The 16,831-nt window shown below is 45.2% G+C and overlaps 1 protein-coding gene and 1 long non-coding RNA gene across 5 annotated transcripts in view; one reads left to right on the top strand and one right to left on the bottom strand.

The window, feature by feature from the left end:
- The window catches only part of LOC114877065, a 69,241-nt gene that overhangs the window by 33,659 nt on the left and 18,751 nt on the right, over positions 1-16,831 (top strand). The gene's annotated exons all lie outside the window — the stretch shown is intronic.
- The window catches only part of LOC114877062, a 57,699-nt gene that overhangs the window by 35,572 nt on the left and 5,296 nt on the right, over positions 1-16,831 (bottom strand). The window contains exons 2-4 of the mRNA XM_029189177.2: positions 9,364-10,567; positions 5,975-6,074; positions 3,919-4,081 (exon numbers count right to left, since the gene is read on the bottom strand). Coding sequence (XP_029045010.2) covers positions 3,919-4,081; positions 5,975-6,074; positions 9,364-9,607 — 507 coding nt within the window. The 5' untranslated portion in view covers positions 9,608-10,567. The remainder of the gene's footprint in view (positions 1-3,918; positions 4,082-5,974; positions 6,075-9,363; positions 10,568-16,831) is intronic.

Raw genomic sequence — 16,831 nt, 5'->3', positions numbered from 1 at the left:
AGGGTGCGGTTTGTACTTTGCTCTCTTTCTTTCCACCTGAGGTTTAGACACAGCAAATTCGGATCGTTTATCATAATGTTATTGGCACGCACCGGTGAAGAACAACTGCGAACGACGTCAATGGTAACTGGTGCCCTAATGCCCTACGGACCTTCTGCTGGGCGGGAAAACGGTGGCAGAAGGGGCGGATAAACTACTTCGCAGCCACTAAGCTTTTATGCTTCGTCGTGACGCCATAAAAATTGAAGACGATATCCTTTCGTTTTACGGTTGCCGTTTGAGGGTTTTATAACCCCATTTCCAGAAAATTATTTTTCCAAATGTAACGTCTTTTGTTTCTTTACACGCTTTCTTCCATTATAAATTTTCCTTTTGCACTGACCAACGAAGGTGGATAAACAAAAAAATTTATTGGTCCCTCGATTGTGACAGAACGTCGAAAAGGCGAACCGGTGATAGAGTTATGACGGTAATAAAGTCGTGACGATCGCCGGTCCGGTTTCTTAATTATCCGACTGCTTTCGTGTACGCTCGATCGACCGACCAACTTGTTCGCGACCGCTCTTCAAACGCGTCAAACTTTCAGATGGCAAACTGTAAGATACCCTGTCGAAAGTAATCGACGATAAAATGTTGTCGAAATTTTAACGTGTGAGCGCCGCTGTCAGAATCGTTTAAAACACACGAAAATTCTGCAGGTAATAAAACGTCAAAAAGTGTAACTAATAAGAGATAAAAGGGCGGAAAAGAAGTAGAAAAAGAAGGGTCGAAAAATGGCAGCGCTCTATTTAACTAATAACTCGTATTTCGCGTTCTCTGGCCCACCTTGGTCGCTTGAAGTAATTTTATTTCCTTCAAAACCCTCCCTCGTCGTTTAAACGAGACGCCTCTCACGTGGAGAACCCTCGCTCTTTTTCTTTAGTAGCCCGCGGCATCGTTCCCGTTGTTCGTCCAGGTGTGCCAGTATAAACGGAGGGACGCGAGGAGGAGAAGACTGACGCTGCGAAAAAGCGGCGCCAAGCGGGCAATTCCCATTTCAGCCGGTGCACCGCATTTTCCTTGACCCCGACTACGTAATGTCGCGCGTTCACGTTCTCTATAGTGAAAGCAACGTGAAAAACCAGGCGTTCCAAGCGTTTGCTTGCTTGCCCAGTGCCTCGTTAGATCCTACCGTCCCCTTTTTCGAACCTTTTACTTATCCTGCTGCTCGAAAATATTATCATATTCTCGAGGAATCTACTATTTTACACGTACGACGAATTCTAAAAACGATATTATAACCATGAAATTCGAGGAGAAAGAACGATACTTGGTAAAAAATTTCCATCGTTCTATTTTCGTGTGATTGCGAACGAACAACGTTGTTCAGTTCGCGTAGTCTCGCAATTTCCCCGCGAGAAAGAGAAATCTTTGAACCGGATCGAGCTCAGCGCTGCGAAAAACGAAGAGTCGTTTTAGATTCCGGTCGGCGAGCGGCGTGATTAAAGCATGGCAAACGTTCCGAGGGAAGCAAAGGGTGAAGAGGTAAGCGAAACAACACAGCGGGGCAGGAAAGGTGCACTCGGGGAACTCGTCTAAGCGCCGCACCGGTGAGTGCTATTGAGCACGCGTGAAATTAAAATCAGGTCACTGCCGCCAGAACGATCGTTCTTGATATTTTCAGCTCGACTCAAACTATCGCGTTCCGTGTACGTGTGTGATCGTTCATGGTGCTCTACAAAGTTGGACGATCGATAGAATCAACCCGTTAACATGTTGACTCTAATTTACAACTAGTCAAGTGATAGGAAAGTTAAAAAGATCAGACGCCCTACTACATATCATGCGTCTTACTACGCCCGGCTGGATCTACTGTGGCAATCTACTATGCAGGCCCGTCAAGTGTACTCGACTGACATATTAAGTACATCGACTCGGTAATTTCTCCGATCGAACAACGTGAATGTCAAGCATCGTTCAGCTTCTAACTCACGTTGAACCCGTTAGATAACCCGAATGCAGAGTGCACGTTTCAGCGGTGCTATTCGAGGCGCGAATCGTGTCAGAGAAAAAATGCATGGGCCGAGCGTTCTATATAGGCATGAATGTTTGAAGCGGTAGAAAGAAGATGGTTGTAAGCACGAAAAGTCATCGCAAAGGGCGAGAGGGAAGAAGAAGAGGAGGACGCGGTCGTAAAGTTGAACCACGCTGGATGTTCAACGACGCGAGGCTGGCTGCGAGTCATTTGACCTACATTGTTCGTTTGGCTTGTCGTCGTCGAGCGAGCGAGCGGGCGGTTGGCAAAGCGGTTTTGCAGCCGTTTGCAACGAAGCAACACGTTCGTCGTTAAAAAGGCGAGCGTGCAGCGTGGTCGTAGGTCTGTAGATTTCTGGTCCGATCAGGCACCGCTTTTGCATATTCGATCGATGTCCGATAGGAGCTCGACTCATTCGGAACGAACGCCGCTCGTGTCAGCTGCAGTCGATAGATGGTGGCGCGTTGCACTCTCCCGTTGCACGCGCCATCGATTCACGGATATCACCGCCAACGATACGCGCACTTAACGCCACTTACCAAATTTCAATCGAACGTATTTCTCCAAAGATATTGGCTTACGCTTCGTTTTATCGTTCCTAAGGCTCCTTCGAATTCACGAGGACACTTCTTGCCCGAGTATCGATAAGTGCATCGGCGCCTGAGCAACGAGAACCAAGCGGGCGAAGCGACAAGAATGAACGATCAAAGCTGGGCGCGATTAAGAATAGAATTACCATTGCTTGTCAGTGGTATTTAATGTATCCAACAAATAGTAGAATTTATCGGAATTCTCGCGAACGACGAAGACCGAGTTGCCACCTTTAAGGAGGATTTACTCTGGCCAAGAACCAATGCTTTCTCTGAGAGCGAGTGTTTCCTTAGAGATACCAGGCCGCAGGCTAAATCGAGGATAATTGCGTAGCCGCACAAACTTCTGGCATAATCGCGACGGTTCCTCTGCTACTTTGCGCGCGTTTACCCGTCGTATAATGGGGACCAAACCGGAAGAGATTCCGGCAAACCGTGCAAACGTTCCCCGAACATTTCGGGGATGATTAATGGAAAGGTAGAAGCGAAAAAAAAGAGATTTGTTTCCCTGGTTGGCGAAAATTCATTCGCGCCCGGGTGAAGCGTCTCGATGCAAATAGAAAAAAAATTCTGTGGATGCTGTTAATGCCGCATAATGGAAAAACAGTGTACGCTTGCATCGTTGTACGCTGTCACGTTCATCCCATTGGACAACCGATTCGAGGGACTGTCCATTATCTTTTTTCCCTTCCATTCGTTCTCCACCTATCTCGCGACACCCCTCTTCGTTATTTCCAGCCCAAAATATTTGCTGAAACGCACAATGAAATTTAGTTATATTCCGATCGAGTAGCAGCGAATAAGAGGATTTTCGACGAGTAAGATTACCCTCCATTTGTATAATGTCAACGGTGTAGTCGTCAGAACGTCGACCATGAAAACCCGGGGACGCGAAAGATTTATCGGTTCGTTCCTGTCCAAAGTCACGAGGTAGACTAGTTCGCGGTCCGTAACAATTGGAGCATAAGAATCATGTTTTCCATGCTCGAGAGCACGGCACGATTTTCGAGCGAATCGAGCATTTTATTTATTCACGACTCTGGGCAAAATTAGCATCGGCCATTACCAAATTATCGACGGGAAATCGATTTCCGAACGAGTCAGGGACACCTCTCGGTCAACCATGTGTTCAGTGACCTAAACCCTGACGACCCATGGAAGAACTGCCTGGAAAATTCTTTTTCGACCTAACGAAGATCCATGCGGCTTATGTAGAAATTTATACAATCTGCTGTTGAAAGTCATTTTAAAATAAACACTCGGGTCACGAACGAACGAAGGGGGGAGAATTTGGCTAGCGAAACGTATACTCACGTCTTGGGCAGAGAGAATCCTCGTTGCAGACTGAATGGTTGTGTTTCCCGAGTGAGGTCGATGATGCAAGGATTCGGCGGTATTGTCTCGAGAGCAGACACTTCTGTACCAGGGCAATCCACTCGAGCTGTCTCGTCTGTTCCGATATTTCCTCCACACGTGCCTGCAAAACGAAACAAGACAAAACGCTCATTCTCTCTTCGACGCATTTAATTTCAACGGTTTTGTTCCGTCCGTCGACAATGGAACTTTTAGCCGATTCGAAAGTCATGTTTTTTCAAGCTTTAAAATCAACAAGTTACTTTCGATCCACCTGGTCTATAGCCTTTTAGAAGTAATTTCAATCGCGAAAAGAAAACACGGAATGTAACGAGGAGAAATTTTTTCCAATCACAAAGAATAATTCTTCATAATTGATCTTTGAACGGATCCAGCGACCGGAAAATTGAAATAGTTATAAATGAATCACCCTTCTGAGCGTGGGTTGGGTTTTAATAAATCAGTAACACGTGGTCGTTTTAATTAGCAAACTACGTATAGTTTCGCACGTCTGTAGCAATTATTTCGACAGGAGAATTTCGAAACTGTGACTATAATTTCCTAGCAAACTAAATGATTCTGTGCGAGCATAGAAAATAATTTGAATACATCCGCGAGTAGTTGAACAGCCATCGAATAAATTGTTCTCCTATGAACCCGGCACAATCCTCTTCTCGTTGCCACAATTTCAGCAATAACATCGGCTTAGTTGGTTCTCTTTGGTTAGGTTGGAAATCTGCGAGTTTCCGGCAACTAACGAATCCATGGAATCGGCCCTTATTGTTAGAACGGCGTTAACGGAACGGGAACCTGAGGCTGGAGTTAATTTTTCGGGATCAAAGGCTTGGGGAATATTTGAATTTTATGTGTGCGATTGCGATTCCGCCAAGGGTAGAAAAAAAATTACGTTTAAAACCCTTATGGGAAAAGGTGAAAAGTAGAGAGTCACCAGCGAAAGGGTTGAAGCTATATATCTTGTCTTCCAAACAAAAGGAAAGAAGATGAAAACATTCCACGGGATTATTTGCAGAGAATTCAATTTCCCAAGAGAATGGTGCGAGGATTGCGTGATTCGACCAGCATAGTTTACGTTTCCAAGGTCGAGACAACCCCTATTCACAGACTCCACCCTCCCTTATCGTCGTCGCGTAGGTGTCAGAATCGCAAGGGTTTAGGTGCCTGTACGTCGCAAAGGATTAGAGATTAGGACACAACAAAGACGACAATCGATCAGGCCTCTTTCCTGCAACGATGGTGGTTGTTAATCGTGAGTCGGTTCGACAGTGATCGAGTCGCGTGCGACGCACAAGCTGACTAAGTCTTTAATTGCTCCATTAATCAACGTCGAGGGGTTTCGCTTTCGCAAGACAGCCTGGTGGCGAGTGTGTCGTCTTATTCGCAGTTATAACGCGACTGTCGCTGTACCGTTAACTTATTCGCTGACTTAACGGTTTCCTGAGTTCCTCTTTGTGCAGTTAGATCTTGAATCCCGTTTCCGTGTCCCTTCGCTGGGAATTCATCTACGCGCTATGTTCACGATTCACTTTTACCAACTGAGTTGATATGCAAACACAATGTTAAGTTACATCCCATGTTGGAGGTGAAAAGGGTTGAAGGGTTTGAATAGCCTGCGTCATTTATTCACGACAGGAGGGGTGATTCGGTCGACACTTCGACTGCCACCCTCGAAAGTTCATTCAATTAGTCATTTTAATGTCAATCAACCTCGTCTATTATTTGCACGATATTTAGCAGAATTATTTAGTCAAAGCGATGGCATACTCAGCCCTTACGATCAAAGTTTATACGAAACAAAGTTGCAAGCAAAGTTCTTCAAGTTCGTGTAAATAATAAAATAGAACATCAACGGATCGTAAGCTGCTTCTTCTTTCTTTTTGCTTCTAAAGAAGAGTATGCTTGTTGGCAGAATATAAAATCTCCGACGATAAGTATGCTGTCGGAGAAAAGAAGTTTGCAACAGTTTTCTAGGCACACGTTGGAAGACAACTAGTCTTACCTGACGCCGAAGGCGATTCCCAGCGCGACGATCAACGGCAGCAGCGTGGAAATACAAGCCAGGAAAACCGTCTGTATGTCTGAGAAACCCGCCAGTATACCTGCAACAAATGAACACGTTAATTCTTTTAATATGACGATTCAATTTCTTACGAAAATGCTCTGTAAAAATTCAACTAATCTATAGAAGCATGTTGGATGCACAAAGAAGCCCTTTGATCAAACTTTAAGCTCTAAGTTGAAGCGCAATGAATGTCATTTAAAGCTACTTCGAAATCGACCATTCGAAGTGCAACAACCTAATATAATGGTTTATGAAATAGTAGCATCTTAATGGATCGTAAAAATGAAGTTATTAAAGTTCACTGATGCACTGGAATCCCGCTCAGCGCGTGGTCATGGCCACTTCGATTTCACCAATTAAAACGTACGAGCAATGCAAACGAGTGTAATGAACGAGCGAGCATGTTGCCAACAGGGCGTTCGACGCACATGTTTCCCCTAATTTCGGCATGAAAATGGCATCGATTTAAATTACTCGACGGTCGTACATTCGTTCTAAATTCCTGGTAAAACTTCTCCACGATTCTTCCATCGAAGAGTAAAGAAAAATTCATTTAACCTTTCAGTTTTGAACGCAACTGAACCCAACCTCCAACATCCATCACCATTAACGATGAGTCCCGGAAGGATGAATCCATCAACGATCTCGTTCAACTCAGAAACTATAACAAACGGATAGCCTCGAATGGTAGGATGAACGAATGTTTCGCGAGACTGTCACGAAGGCGAGTCGAGCAAGAGGAATGGATGAACTGTTATTTCCGGAAGCTGGCTTCCCTGTACAGAAAGTCACCGTGCCTATGGAAGAAAGACACACGGTATTATCTCGATGGCGGGCACAGGCATCGAGCTTACGCCCGTATTCACCGAGCCATGGACCTGCCGGGGCTGACTTTCGTCGAGATCATCTTGAAAATTCGTGAAATGCGACGGCACTACGTGAACGAACTGAAAAGATTGCTACGAGCAAAGTCTAATGGCCATTGCTACCGGATCACGGTTCCCTGGTTCTACGATTTGCATCGATTCCTTTATCCCTACCTGGATTACGACGAGGCGGTCGAGTTACACGTTCGTATCGATAAACTCGTTATGCTATTAGCTCGTTGGTGGTCGACGGTTTTCGTCGATAACTTTGCTGTAGCTCCTCGTTACGAGGGCTTCAACGAAGCGACGCGACGTCTGCTGTGAAGCGTTTTTAATTCCTCCATTACAACGATACTCGACGTTAAACGAAACTGATGCTCGTCGTTTAGCTTCGACTACGATAATGGGACGGACCATTTTTTTGCAATCCTTTTAAATTATCTCGGCTCGTAAAATAAGCCCGAGGACGAGATCAGAAAATTTTCGAAACTAACAGACGAGCATCGAAATGGGCAAACATTACAGAAGTTGTTGGCGCAGAGCCCCGTGCATAGAAGGCCCCTCTAGAAGACGACAGTCATAAATATTTAAAAATGGATTCCTATTCCAGCCGCAATATCCGTGCTATTATCCAGCGGCGCGGAATTTACTATTCCACCCTTAAATCCGATTTCCTGTGGTCCGCAGAACGCAGACCAAACTGTCGCCGAACTGAGGGAAACGAACGAACACGATGGAAATCCTTCAAACTGCAGTTGCGTAGATTGCCCGTTGTTAGACAGGAACGATCGGATCGTGAATTTCTTGCCGTGTACTCGAGGTTCCTGCACCCTAAACTCGATCAGTTCCCCCGTTGTTTCGTTGCCAGAGGTCAAGACTCGCCCCCAAAGTTGCTCTCGTTCCTGCAGCAGAATCAATGACACGAGCAAACAGCTGAATTGTCCGTATGAAAAGCTGGAACATCACGGAGATTCGACGGAACAGGTTGATCGATGATGCGACCGTGGTTAACCCTTTAAATTTTATATCTAAACGATTGTTGTCGACGAACAGGAGGAGTACCACGAATTTACCATTTGCGGATTACGTAGCGAATCATCGAGCGATCATTCTTACGAGACTGATTCCGATCAGATAGATGATTGTTCGAAAACCATTTCTTGTTACTTGAGAGAGGTAGATAAGCCGGTCGCACTTGAATCGAAGGAAAACTCCTCAATGTTTCCATCTTATATGAAAAGAGTTTGTTGGAAGTAAAGAAAATCTCTGAGACAGGTAAAACCGTGCTAAATAGTTTAGTAACTCTCGATTGAAAAAAAAAAGAGAATGGTCGCTTCAATTTTTCAGGTCCATCGTCGAATGTGAAGAAGAAAAAATTAGGGTTCGTTTGGCAGTTTGATGCGTAGCAGGTAACTCTCATAAATATTGCAAAAAACGTGGCGGCGTGAGTAGCTCGCGATTCGCATGAATATCTAACAGCAAAAAGCTTCGATCGAAGACTGAATTCCGTCGTATATCATGGTTGTTGCGCGCGGATGGTATCGATCCGGCTTTGGTAGACCGCAGCGTTACGATTAGTATTCAGCCGGTGTCGCAGTCGGCCGGTCGGACAAGGACGAGGCTGGCAAGATTTGCTCTGGCAAAACGGAGGATGCGTGCCACGCAGCCTGTAATACTGATAACGGATTATCCTTTGATCAAACCTTATCTTAGAAAAACACGACACGCTCTGAACATTGTCGAAATTGAAACGCCATTAGACAAACTTTGTATCGTTTCCTTGAAAATTTCTAAATCGATCGATCAACGCCAAGAAACTTTTCCAATCAGAAAACGAGTTTAGCAATAAATTCAGGAAAAGACAGAGGGTGTGGCGTCGTCGATAACAATTTTGCAGGACGCCAGGGAGGAAAACAAGGGGAAAACTAGAAAATCGACAACAGGAAACGTTTAGAGCAATTTCCAAAATCCCCTCGATGCCCGGTGAAACGGGGTTCGAGTGCGTCGAAAGAGGTCAGTAATTCGAGTCGAAAACGAATCCTCTACGCGAATATCCACCACTCTGACCGTGTTTCGTGAGAAAAATCATTAGGGACGAAGGTAGCCTCTCTGATGAGGCCACTAGTAGGCTTTAAACGAATCACGTTCCACGGTTCCATAACGCACCCTTGGACGATGTACCGTTTGCTAGATTTCTCAAAGGAAATCCCCTAAGTTTCCAAGAATCCTCGTAGCAATGGAAATCCGTCTTTGTCCATTCTAATGGTATAGCCAATCCCGGGTAAAGTTACGCTACAACCGGCATGAAACATGCCTGAAATCAAGAAGAAGCCGAAAGAAATAAAACTGATAGAGCGATAGAAGCAGTTGGCGAGCGTCGTTTTCGGACGATGGAGAAGCAAGGCAATATCGTTAGCCTGCCCTTTGACCGTATGTACTTAACGTCCTGTTATTACTTACTGTGATCGAGCTCGTCGTGCTCCGCAAGGTAGCTGGTCACGTTGTACATGTGATGGTCGGGTTTAGCCGTGCTGGTGACCACAGCTCCACCCGTTACTGTCGTGGACGGATTAGTTGGAATTGCCGTGCCGGCGCTAATCGCGGCTGCAACCGCGCTAGGTGGCGACGAGGAGGATATCGTTGATACGAGATTCATCGTGCTGGTCGAGTTCTCGACCTTCGTCGCGTTCAACTCGCTCGTCATTGTCGGGGTGAAATTGTCCCTGCGCGCTATAGCATATCACTTTCCTCGAAGATCCGCGACTCGAACAACCGGAAGCGCTGTTATTAGCAGCGGGCTTATCGGACGGTGCTGGTCGCTGTTCGTCGATCCGATCGATCCTCGAACAGTCTTGTCATTCGATGGATACGTTCGAACGTCCGATTTGCAATTACTATTCAATTTAGAGCGTAGCTGTACCGATCAGATTAGCTCATAGTAGGGCAATCCCTTCGTTTGGGATACAAATGATCTTTGACCGTGTAGACGCAGCTAAAATCGAGTTCCTTGCGATCGAGAGACAAACACGAATCCGACGCTCTGCGTTTCGCATCTCTTCCCAAAGGCTAAACCAACGAAAGCCGAAACACTGGCCGATTGGAACGCAATTAGCTGGAGCAGACCGACTTAAGCCGGTTTCCTTAAAGACGTCCAGTTAATTGGATCCACCGGCATCCTATCGATCAATTAACGAACACGATAACGAGTACACAGAAACGGGTAAGAAACTTCTCCTACAACGCGGCTCTATCGGTTTACTTTGAACGCGATTTACCGATCCCTTCCCGAGAGACGTGGTTTCTGCTCCCTGTGCAGGCGACAGGGATGAACCAGCCTTGCCAGCTTAGATCAGCGTGCTTGTCGAAGCTAGTTCTCAGACGAAACGAACGAATCCTTCATAATTCCTGAACGGCAGCCCGGTGGTTTCTCACCCTCGCCTCGCCTTGCGAGTGGATTAACCCAGCCAGAATGGAAGAAATCCTTGCCGAGGGGATGAGAATCTCGTTTGCCCTTGTACGTCTCGCAAACTTTTTCTCAGTAACCAGCACGCAAAACTTTTCTCGGCTCAATTTCACCGACGCAAGGGACGATCCTGTTGGTGTTTGTTAGCGGCCAACCGAGTATCGTTCATTCTTGCCGTTGCCCTTCTCGGGAGAATCGCTTCTGAAACAGAAAAAAAGCATGCCCGTCTTCTGAATTGTCCGTGTAATTTCATTTCCTGTCGGAGAATTCATGGAGCGTTATAAGAACGCTCGGTGTTGCAGTTAGGAGGGCGTTAAGGGTCGCGTTTGGAGGAATCTTGCGATTCGTCGCGCGATTCTTGAAAGCGTCTCGGCTCACAGTTTACGCGTCTTGGTCGCGGCAGCTTGCTCGGTCATTACCGTCTTTAAGCGCGCAATGCTCGAGAGAGAAATCTTTTTCAAGGTCATTTCACGTCGGTTCATCATCTACCTACATCGTCTTCCACCCTTCTTTTTTACGCTCGTAAAACTTTGCCCAAGCCGTTCTACGTCATTTCCAACCCCTTCTTCTCGTTTATCCCCTTTGCCTGCTGTTGCTTTGTGCGACAAATTTCCGACACGCCGGAACTCCGAATAATCCCGGACTCTTTTCACAATTTATCAAGAATTTTCATGCGATAGCACGCGATAAGATACACGCGTCGATCTCGATCTCGATCTCCTTGTTTCACTTTCGTAAGCTGTCGATAAATTCAACACCTTCCTGTATATTTCATCTCTGCCCTGGGTCACCCTCTCAAATTTGTCTTTGTCCCCTTGACCGTATCTTCGAGTCTCTGCGACCCTTCGTCCACCCCGTAACGCGTGCGAAGCTATATCGTGAACCAAGTCGGATGTCGAAACTGATTTTCATCTATTCGTGCGGTTGACAACGATTAGCGATAGATCTAGCCGAAATTCAAAGCAGCCACGGGCTACCAATTATGGAGCAGACCGGCCCGCAGTCACAACGGTGGTTTACAAAGCGAACGTGCACTCGATAATTAAACTTGGCCGATAGTTAGCGCGGCATTGTTCCGCTAACAGTTTTCCGGCGGTCCAGTAATTATTCATAAGCGTAAGTTCGTAATAAACGTGTACACGCGCGTTGCGCGGAGATGGCTTGAAATTCGGCCACCGTTGCCTAGAGCTCGGTGACCTCGTGCTTTCCAATTTTCCACCAACGAAACGTTCTCTCCTCTATCCTCGTTTTCGACTGCTCTCTACGTACGTAAATTTTCACTAAAAACGTTACAACCCCTCGTTAAACAGAACTTTCGAAACGTAAAGAACTAGTTGCCTGGCTACTCTGTGGCAACAGCAATAGAGCCAAAGTATTTCATTAAAACTTGCGAAAAAATGTGGAAAAGCGTGTAGAAGATACAAGTCGTGTGGTTTTTATTAGAGAAATGATATCATAAATCGTGTCAGATAAAAATTGGAAAATTGCGAAAAATATTTCGTAATAACGTTATGATTTTGGTGGACGTTTAATGTCGGCGGTAATTGGCAGTCGATTGCCGTGTCGGAACATTGTTAACACGAGACATCGGTAGTTCGAACACGACTTCGCATTAATTGGCAGGGCGCATTGAAATTGTAACTGCACTGCGGTTGCCTCCAGGACACTCCTGCGATCGTGGCAGCATCGTCGCAGGATGCATACCACCCTTACTGCACACGGTTCGTCTCGTATAATGAACTCGAACTCGACGGCGACGTAACAAGCGGCACGAAACGAAATTATTAATCGGATTGAAAAGCGATTACGGTGAGTTTCAATGAGACACGTCGGGGAAAGAGCTTCTTTTGTGACTGCTGAATACCTGAAACGCGGTCCCTGCTTAATTTATTAGACTTCTGCCACGGAAGTTCACCGACTCCACGGGAACAAGAGAGGTAACACCGTACTCTTTTGCGACCTCTTTTATCGCCATCTTTCATTTTCTTCATAGCACTGAAACTACCGAGAATATCTAATGAACTTGACGTCTTCGACCTGAAAATTATTTCTCAAGGGTCTCTAGATCGAATGAAATTATCATAGCATACTTTTGGCAAAATTCCTCTACGTGTTTTCCTCTACAGGCTAGCTATCCTATTCCTCTGATTCAACGCGAGTAAATTTCCAAATTGATAAAAGGGAAGCAAAACAATCTGTTTGTTGGAAAGCGTGAAAGACAAAGATTCTCCGAGTTGGTGCAATCAACGAAACGCCTGTTGGTCGTAATCAGGCGTGGAAATCGCGAGACCACAGGAACGTAGATACCGGTGGGTCGAGATTTTAATGAAAATTTACATTCTCAGTGGCGCCGGGGTTCTCAGTGTACATATCTGTCAAGCATCTTGGTACGTCATGCATCTTTGGAGAATATATCAGCTTAACTTGACTGCCGTGTGGGACGAGGACGACTCGCGACGTGGTCGTTTTATAAGCGGATGAAAGAAGGGACGGCTTCGAAGTTGCTTTTTTCGGTTCGTAGAACATCCGACCGTTATGGTTTTCGGTAATTCTTACGTAACGCTATTTCACGAGGATCTCTACGGCCCGATTTGCATAATCGAACTTGACTTCGGTCTTTCGAGCCGCTAACTGCTGCGCCAGCTAAACGCGATCGCGGCATCTGCCGCGTTTAATAAGAAACTTTCTCGACATTAATTCCGTTAGGTTCGTTAAACCGGTGCTGTAGTAACGACATTCGTGGTTGTCTGTTCTAATAACGAAATTGGAAACGCGAGTTGCGACTGGTAAATAACGAGGCTGATACTGATGCATTTTAACGAGGAAACCTAAATTTTAACACATTTAAATTCTGATTTTTTCGGTTTGTCTAAATCGGAGAGAACCCTCCGGAATAGAAGGAAATACACGAGGTCACTGGCCTCCCATTGCTAGTTAATTAAATCGTAGATTAATTTGGCCGATGCTCGGCAAACCTGTCGGCCATTCCACGGAATAAATTTTGTGAGTGCACCGGATGCATCCACTTTGATCTTCGATACTGCTTTATAATTAACTTTTCCGAGCGCCCCTTTCGCGTCTCGACTTTCAGCCACGCTTTTCACCGGCCAGCAAACTGCACTGACCCTGATCAACCGTTTCCTTCTCGATATCGATTGATGCGTTTTCAAAGAAGAAAAATAGCGAAGAGTTGTTCGAAATTTCTCAATCGGTTAGAATTTATATCAAACGATTTCTGTTCATTCGCTAGGCAAAAGTGCGCGAACCACTGGTCGAATGACCAATTAAATTACGTAAAATTTAATAGCGCTAATTACAAACTTAACGGACTCATTGTGCCATACCTTGAATAATGTGAATTACGCTCGAGATAAAAGCGAACTACGCTCGTAAATTTCACGTAACGTACGCTGCATAATTGTAGCCATTTGCAAAAACCCACACACGAGGTAGAGAGATCGCTCGACTGAAAATAATCAATTTCGATGGCGTTTTGTATTCCGTGCGAGCACAGAGCTATACGTTACGGTTAACGAACCGAATACACCGTTAAAGCAGCAAAGAACACTCTAAGGATTAATTCGAACACAAACGAGCCGATTCTTTTCCAAGGTAAAAAGAGATATTTCCGTACGACGCCTCTGAGAAAGTATCATGGTGTTTGATCCTCTCCACGACTACTCGACGAATCACCGGAGTATGCAACTTCACCATGGATACACTTTATACTTGCATAACGTGAAAATCTGAATAGACGATGCATCCAACCTGTCTACCAGCTTGAATACTGCTTTTCACTTGGTATTATCCTGAAAGAACGTCGACGACGAAGAAGAATCCGGATCCGAGAGGATCTAGAAAGTCACTGGCGAACAAAGGACCCGTCATCTGTACCAGTGACATTATTTCCTCCTAGAACCAACTTCCATTTTCGTTCAAGTCAACGAGAAAATGTTCCAAGTGTCGTAGATTCGAATATGATTTGCCTGCAAGTAATTTGACGGTTTCTCGTAGGCTTCATTTACGTAACAACACGTAAATTCGCGTGCAAATTAGTCGCATCAAAGGAACAATGGTCAGCAACCGGGTGAACGTGACAGACTGGCTTCTATCACGACCGCAATTCCTCTACCCCTATCTCTCCTGCACCGTCTTGCAACAATTCGTGTCCCATCCTGCGACAGATCGATGCAACTCCATCCGCTGTTATAGCCTGAAGTTTAATCTCTATGTTGGAATATTGCAGCTGTACACATTGAAAATCATAATCCTTTAAGCTAAACTGACGAATTAATTAAAACTAAAGCACACTGTTGCTGATAAATTTGGTTGTCGTCAACTTTTGCTGACTCAATCCTTCCAGTCTTACCGAAATGTACACAGGCTTCATACTTCCGTAACAATCACCTGTACTTCAATCCATATTGTGAATACACTAGGATTCAGGAGATTAATCGAACATAATTCCTATCCAAATATCGTATTGGTTCTGTTACAGGGAATTCAACCAATTAAACTTGGTTTCCTGCTGATAACCGTAATTCGATATGCTACTGGATCTCATTAGGTCCGTATAATTGGGTCTCATCACACGGCGAAATTTGTTTAGCTTCACTGAGACCTGATTGCTTCAGAAACGTTTTGCGAGATCTGTACTTGAGCTTCCGCCGATTGAATCATTGAAAGAGGCGATCGATAATAACACGTTCACCCCGTAGCACCAAATAGGGGACGCGTTAACGCGTAACGTTCAGTTGATCGATCTTATAAACGCATTGATTTGCAAGGTACAACTCGCACGACGACTTTGGCCAAGCCCTTCAGGGTTGAACGGGTAGATCGCACAGGGAGAGAAGCACGTGAAGCAGAAAGTCGGGCCAGCAAGTGGATTTGAAAAAGGGTCGACCACGTGTCCCTTTTCTGCGCGCTGCTCGTTAGACCGTGTTTAATTGCAGACCGAACAGAGCGTGGAAATATCGCACGATACGCGATTTAATTAAATTATTCTGCGACTCTGACTGTGTTCGACTCGACTGTGGCGGTCGGAGAAATTTGCTGGCTGACGATGAATTTAGCCCCGCTGCGATCTTCCTGGATCGCAGTGATCGATATCCTTTGCATTTCGATTTGCCATGGGTAACTTTCCAGACACTTTCGCATCTGTTCGTGTGCGTTTCACACCTTCACTGTTTTGCCTGTTCCCCGCCTTTTCCGTGTGTTAGGAAAACATAGAGGCACCCAGGGAAATGGGAGAGTTGCGTTTGTACAGGCTGCAAAAAAACCTTGGAATCTCATTTTCTCGCGAAAAATGCTATCAGATACGTCCGTTATTTCCCCCTGCCTCTGGTTCCCTTCGTTCTTTGCTCTTCTGTCGTTACACGACTCCTCCATAAAACGTTTATTGTCGTTCTATGGAAGAACATTACGGCATTGTTACGCTGCCGACATGGAATTCGAAAGGCGATCTAACCAGTTCCAACGGCTCAAGAATTTTCAACTCCCCTTCAACCTTCTGAAAAGGCGAAGGAAATTTTCTCAAACGTTCTTTGTTCGAAATTTTTCCATTCACCTGTGAAACTATTTTTCCTTTTCACAAGCGGGAAGAAAAATGTTTCTTCCACTTATCAAGCTAATTACTGTCTTTAATGATTAATGTAGAGATCCTTCTTTTCCAATTACTTCCTTTCCGACAATGGATGGTGGAAAGCAAAGGAGGGGTCAACCGTAACGATAACAAGTTTCTATCGCGTTCGCAAGCACCCTGCTTTTAGTAGCACGGTTACATAAATTTTCCACCAGGTAAACAGTTGGTTTGCCCTTTAACCGAACACGTTCATGAATCACGAGGCCCCGATTCGACAGGATTCTGCAGCCTCGAGCGACCGCGATCTAGTCTGGCGAAACATCCTGCCAGAATATTACCCTCGAGAATTTTCCGCCGTTGTAAACGTCGGTCGCGACATTTTTGGCGAATATACCTTGAGGATATGCGTTTCGCGTATGATGCACGGTATGCTCAGACAAATCCTTGCAAAGTAGACGTCGCAATCGATCGACTTCGATAGACGTTGTCGTTTCAACGAGCAGAGAAACTTTACGACACGCGTTAAACGTGTCGTGTTTTCATGGTAATCGAGGCAAGTTTCATCCTTTAACAATTTGGTCGCTAACGACTAATACGACTTACGTATTATTTATTTCACTCGAGATCCCATTGCTCTCAATTCGTTTGGTTAAATCGTCAGCTAGAGCAACGATACGAACACTTAATTTTCAAACTTAAAAATATCCAAAGGATATTCTTCCCGCAAGGCTCGATAAGTGACTTATCGATTATTTATTTTAAAAGTATCCAGAAACTGGAACGCGAGAGCCACTGATTAGCCTGCGACCTCTCGCGAACTTGCGATCAATAAAACCCGCAATTTTATCCTTTCAAAATAACTACGATCCTGTCGCTCGGAT

Source organism: Osmia bicornis, chromosome 14 (genome assembly GCF_907164935.1).
Source record: "Osmia bicornis bicornis chromosome 14, iOsmBic2.1, whole genome shotgun sequence".
In the NCBI taxonomy this organism is placed as follows: Eukaryota; Metazoa; Arthropoda; class Insecta; order Hymenoptera; family Megachilidae; genus Osmia; species Osmia bicornis.
This window is presented reverse-complemented; position numbering and strand designations above follow the sequence as displayed.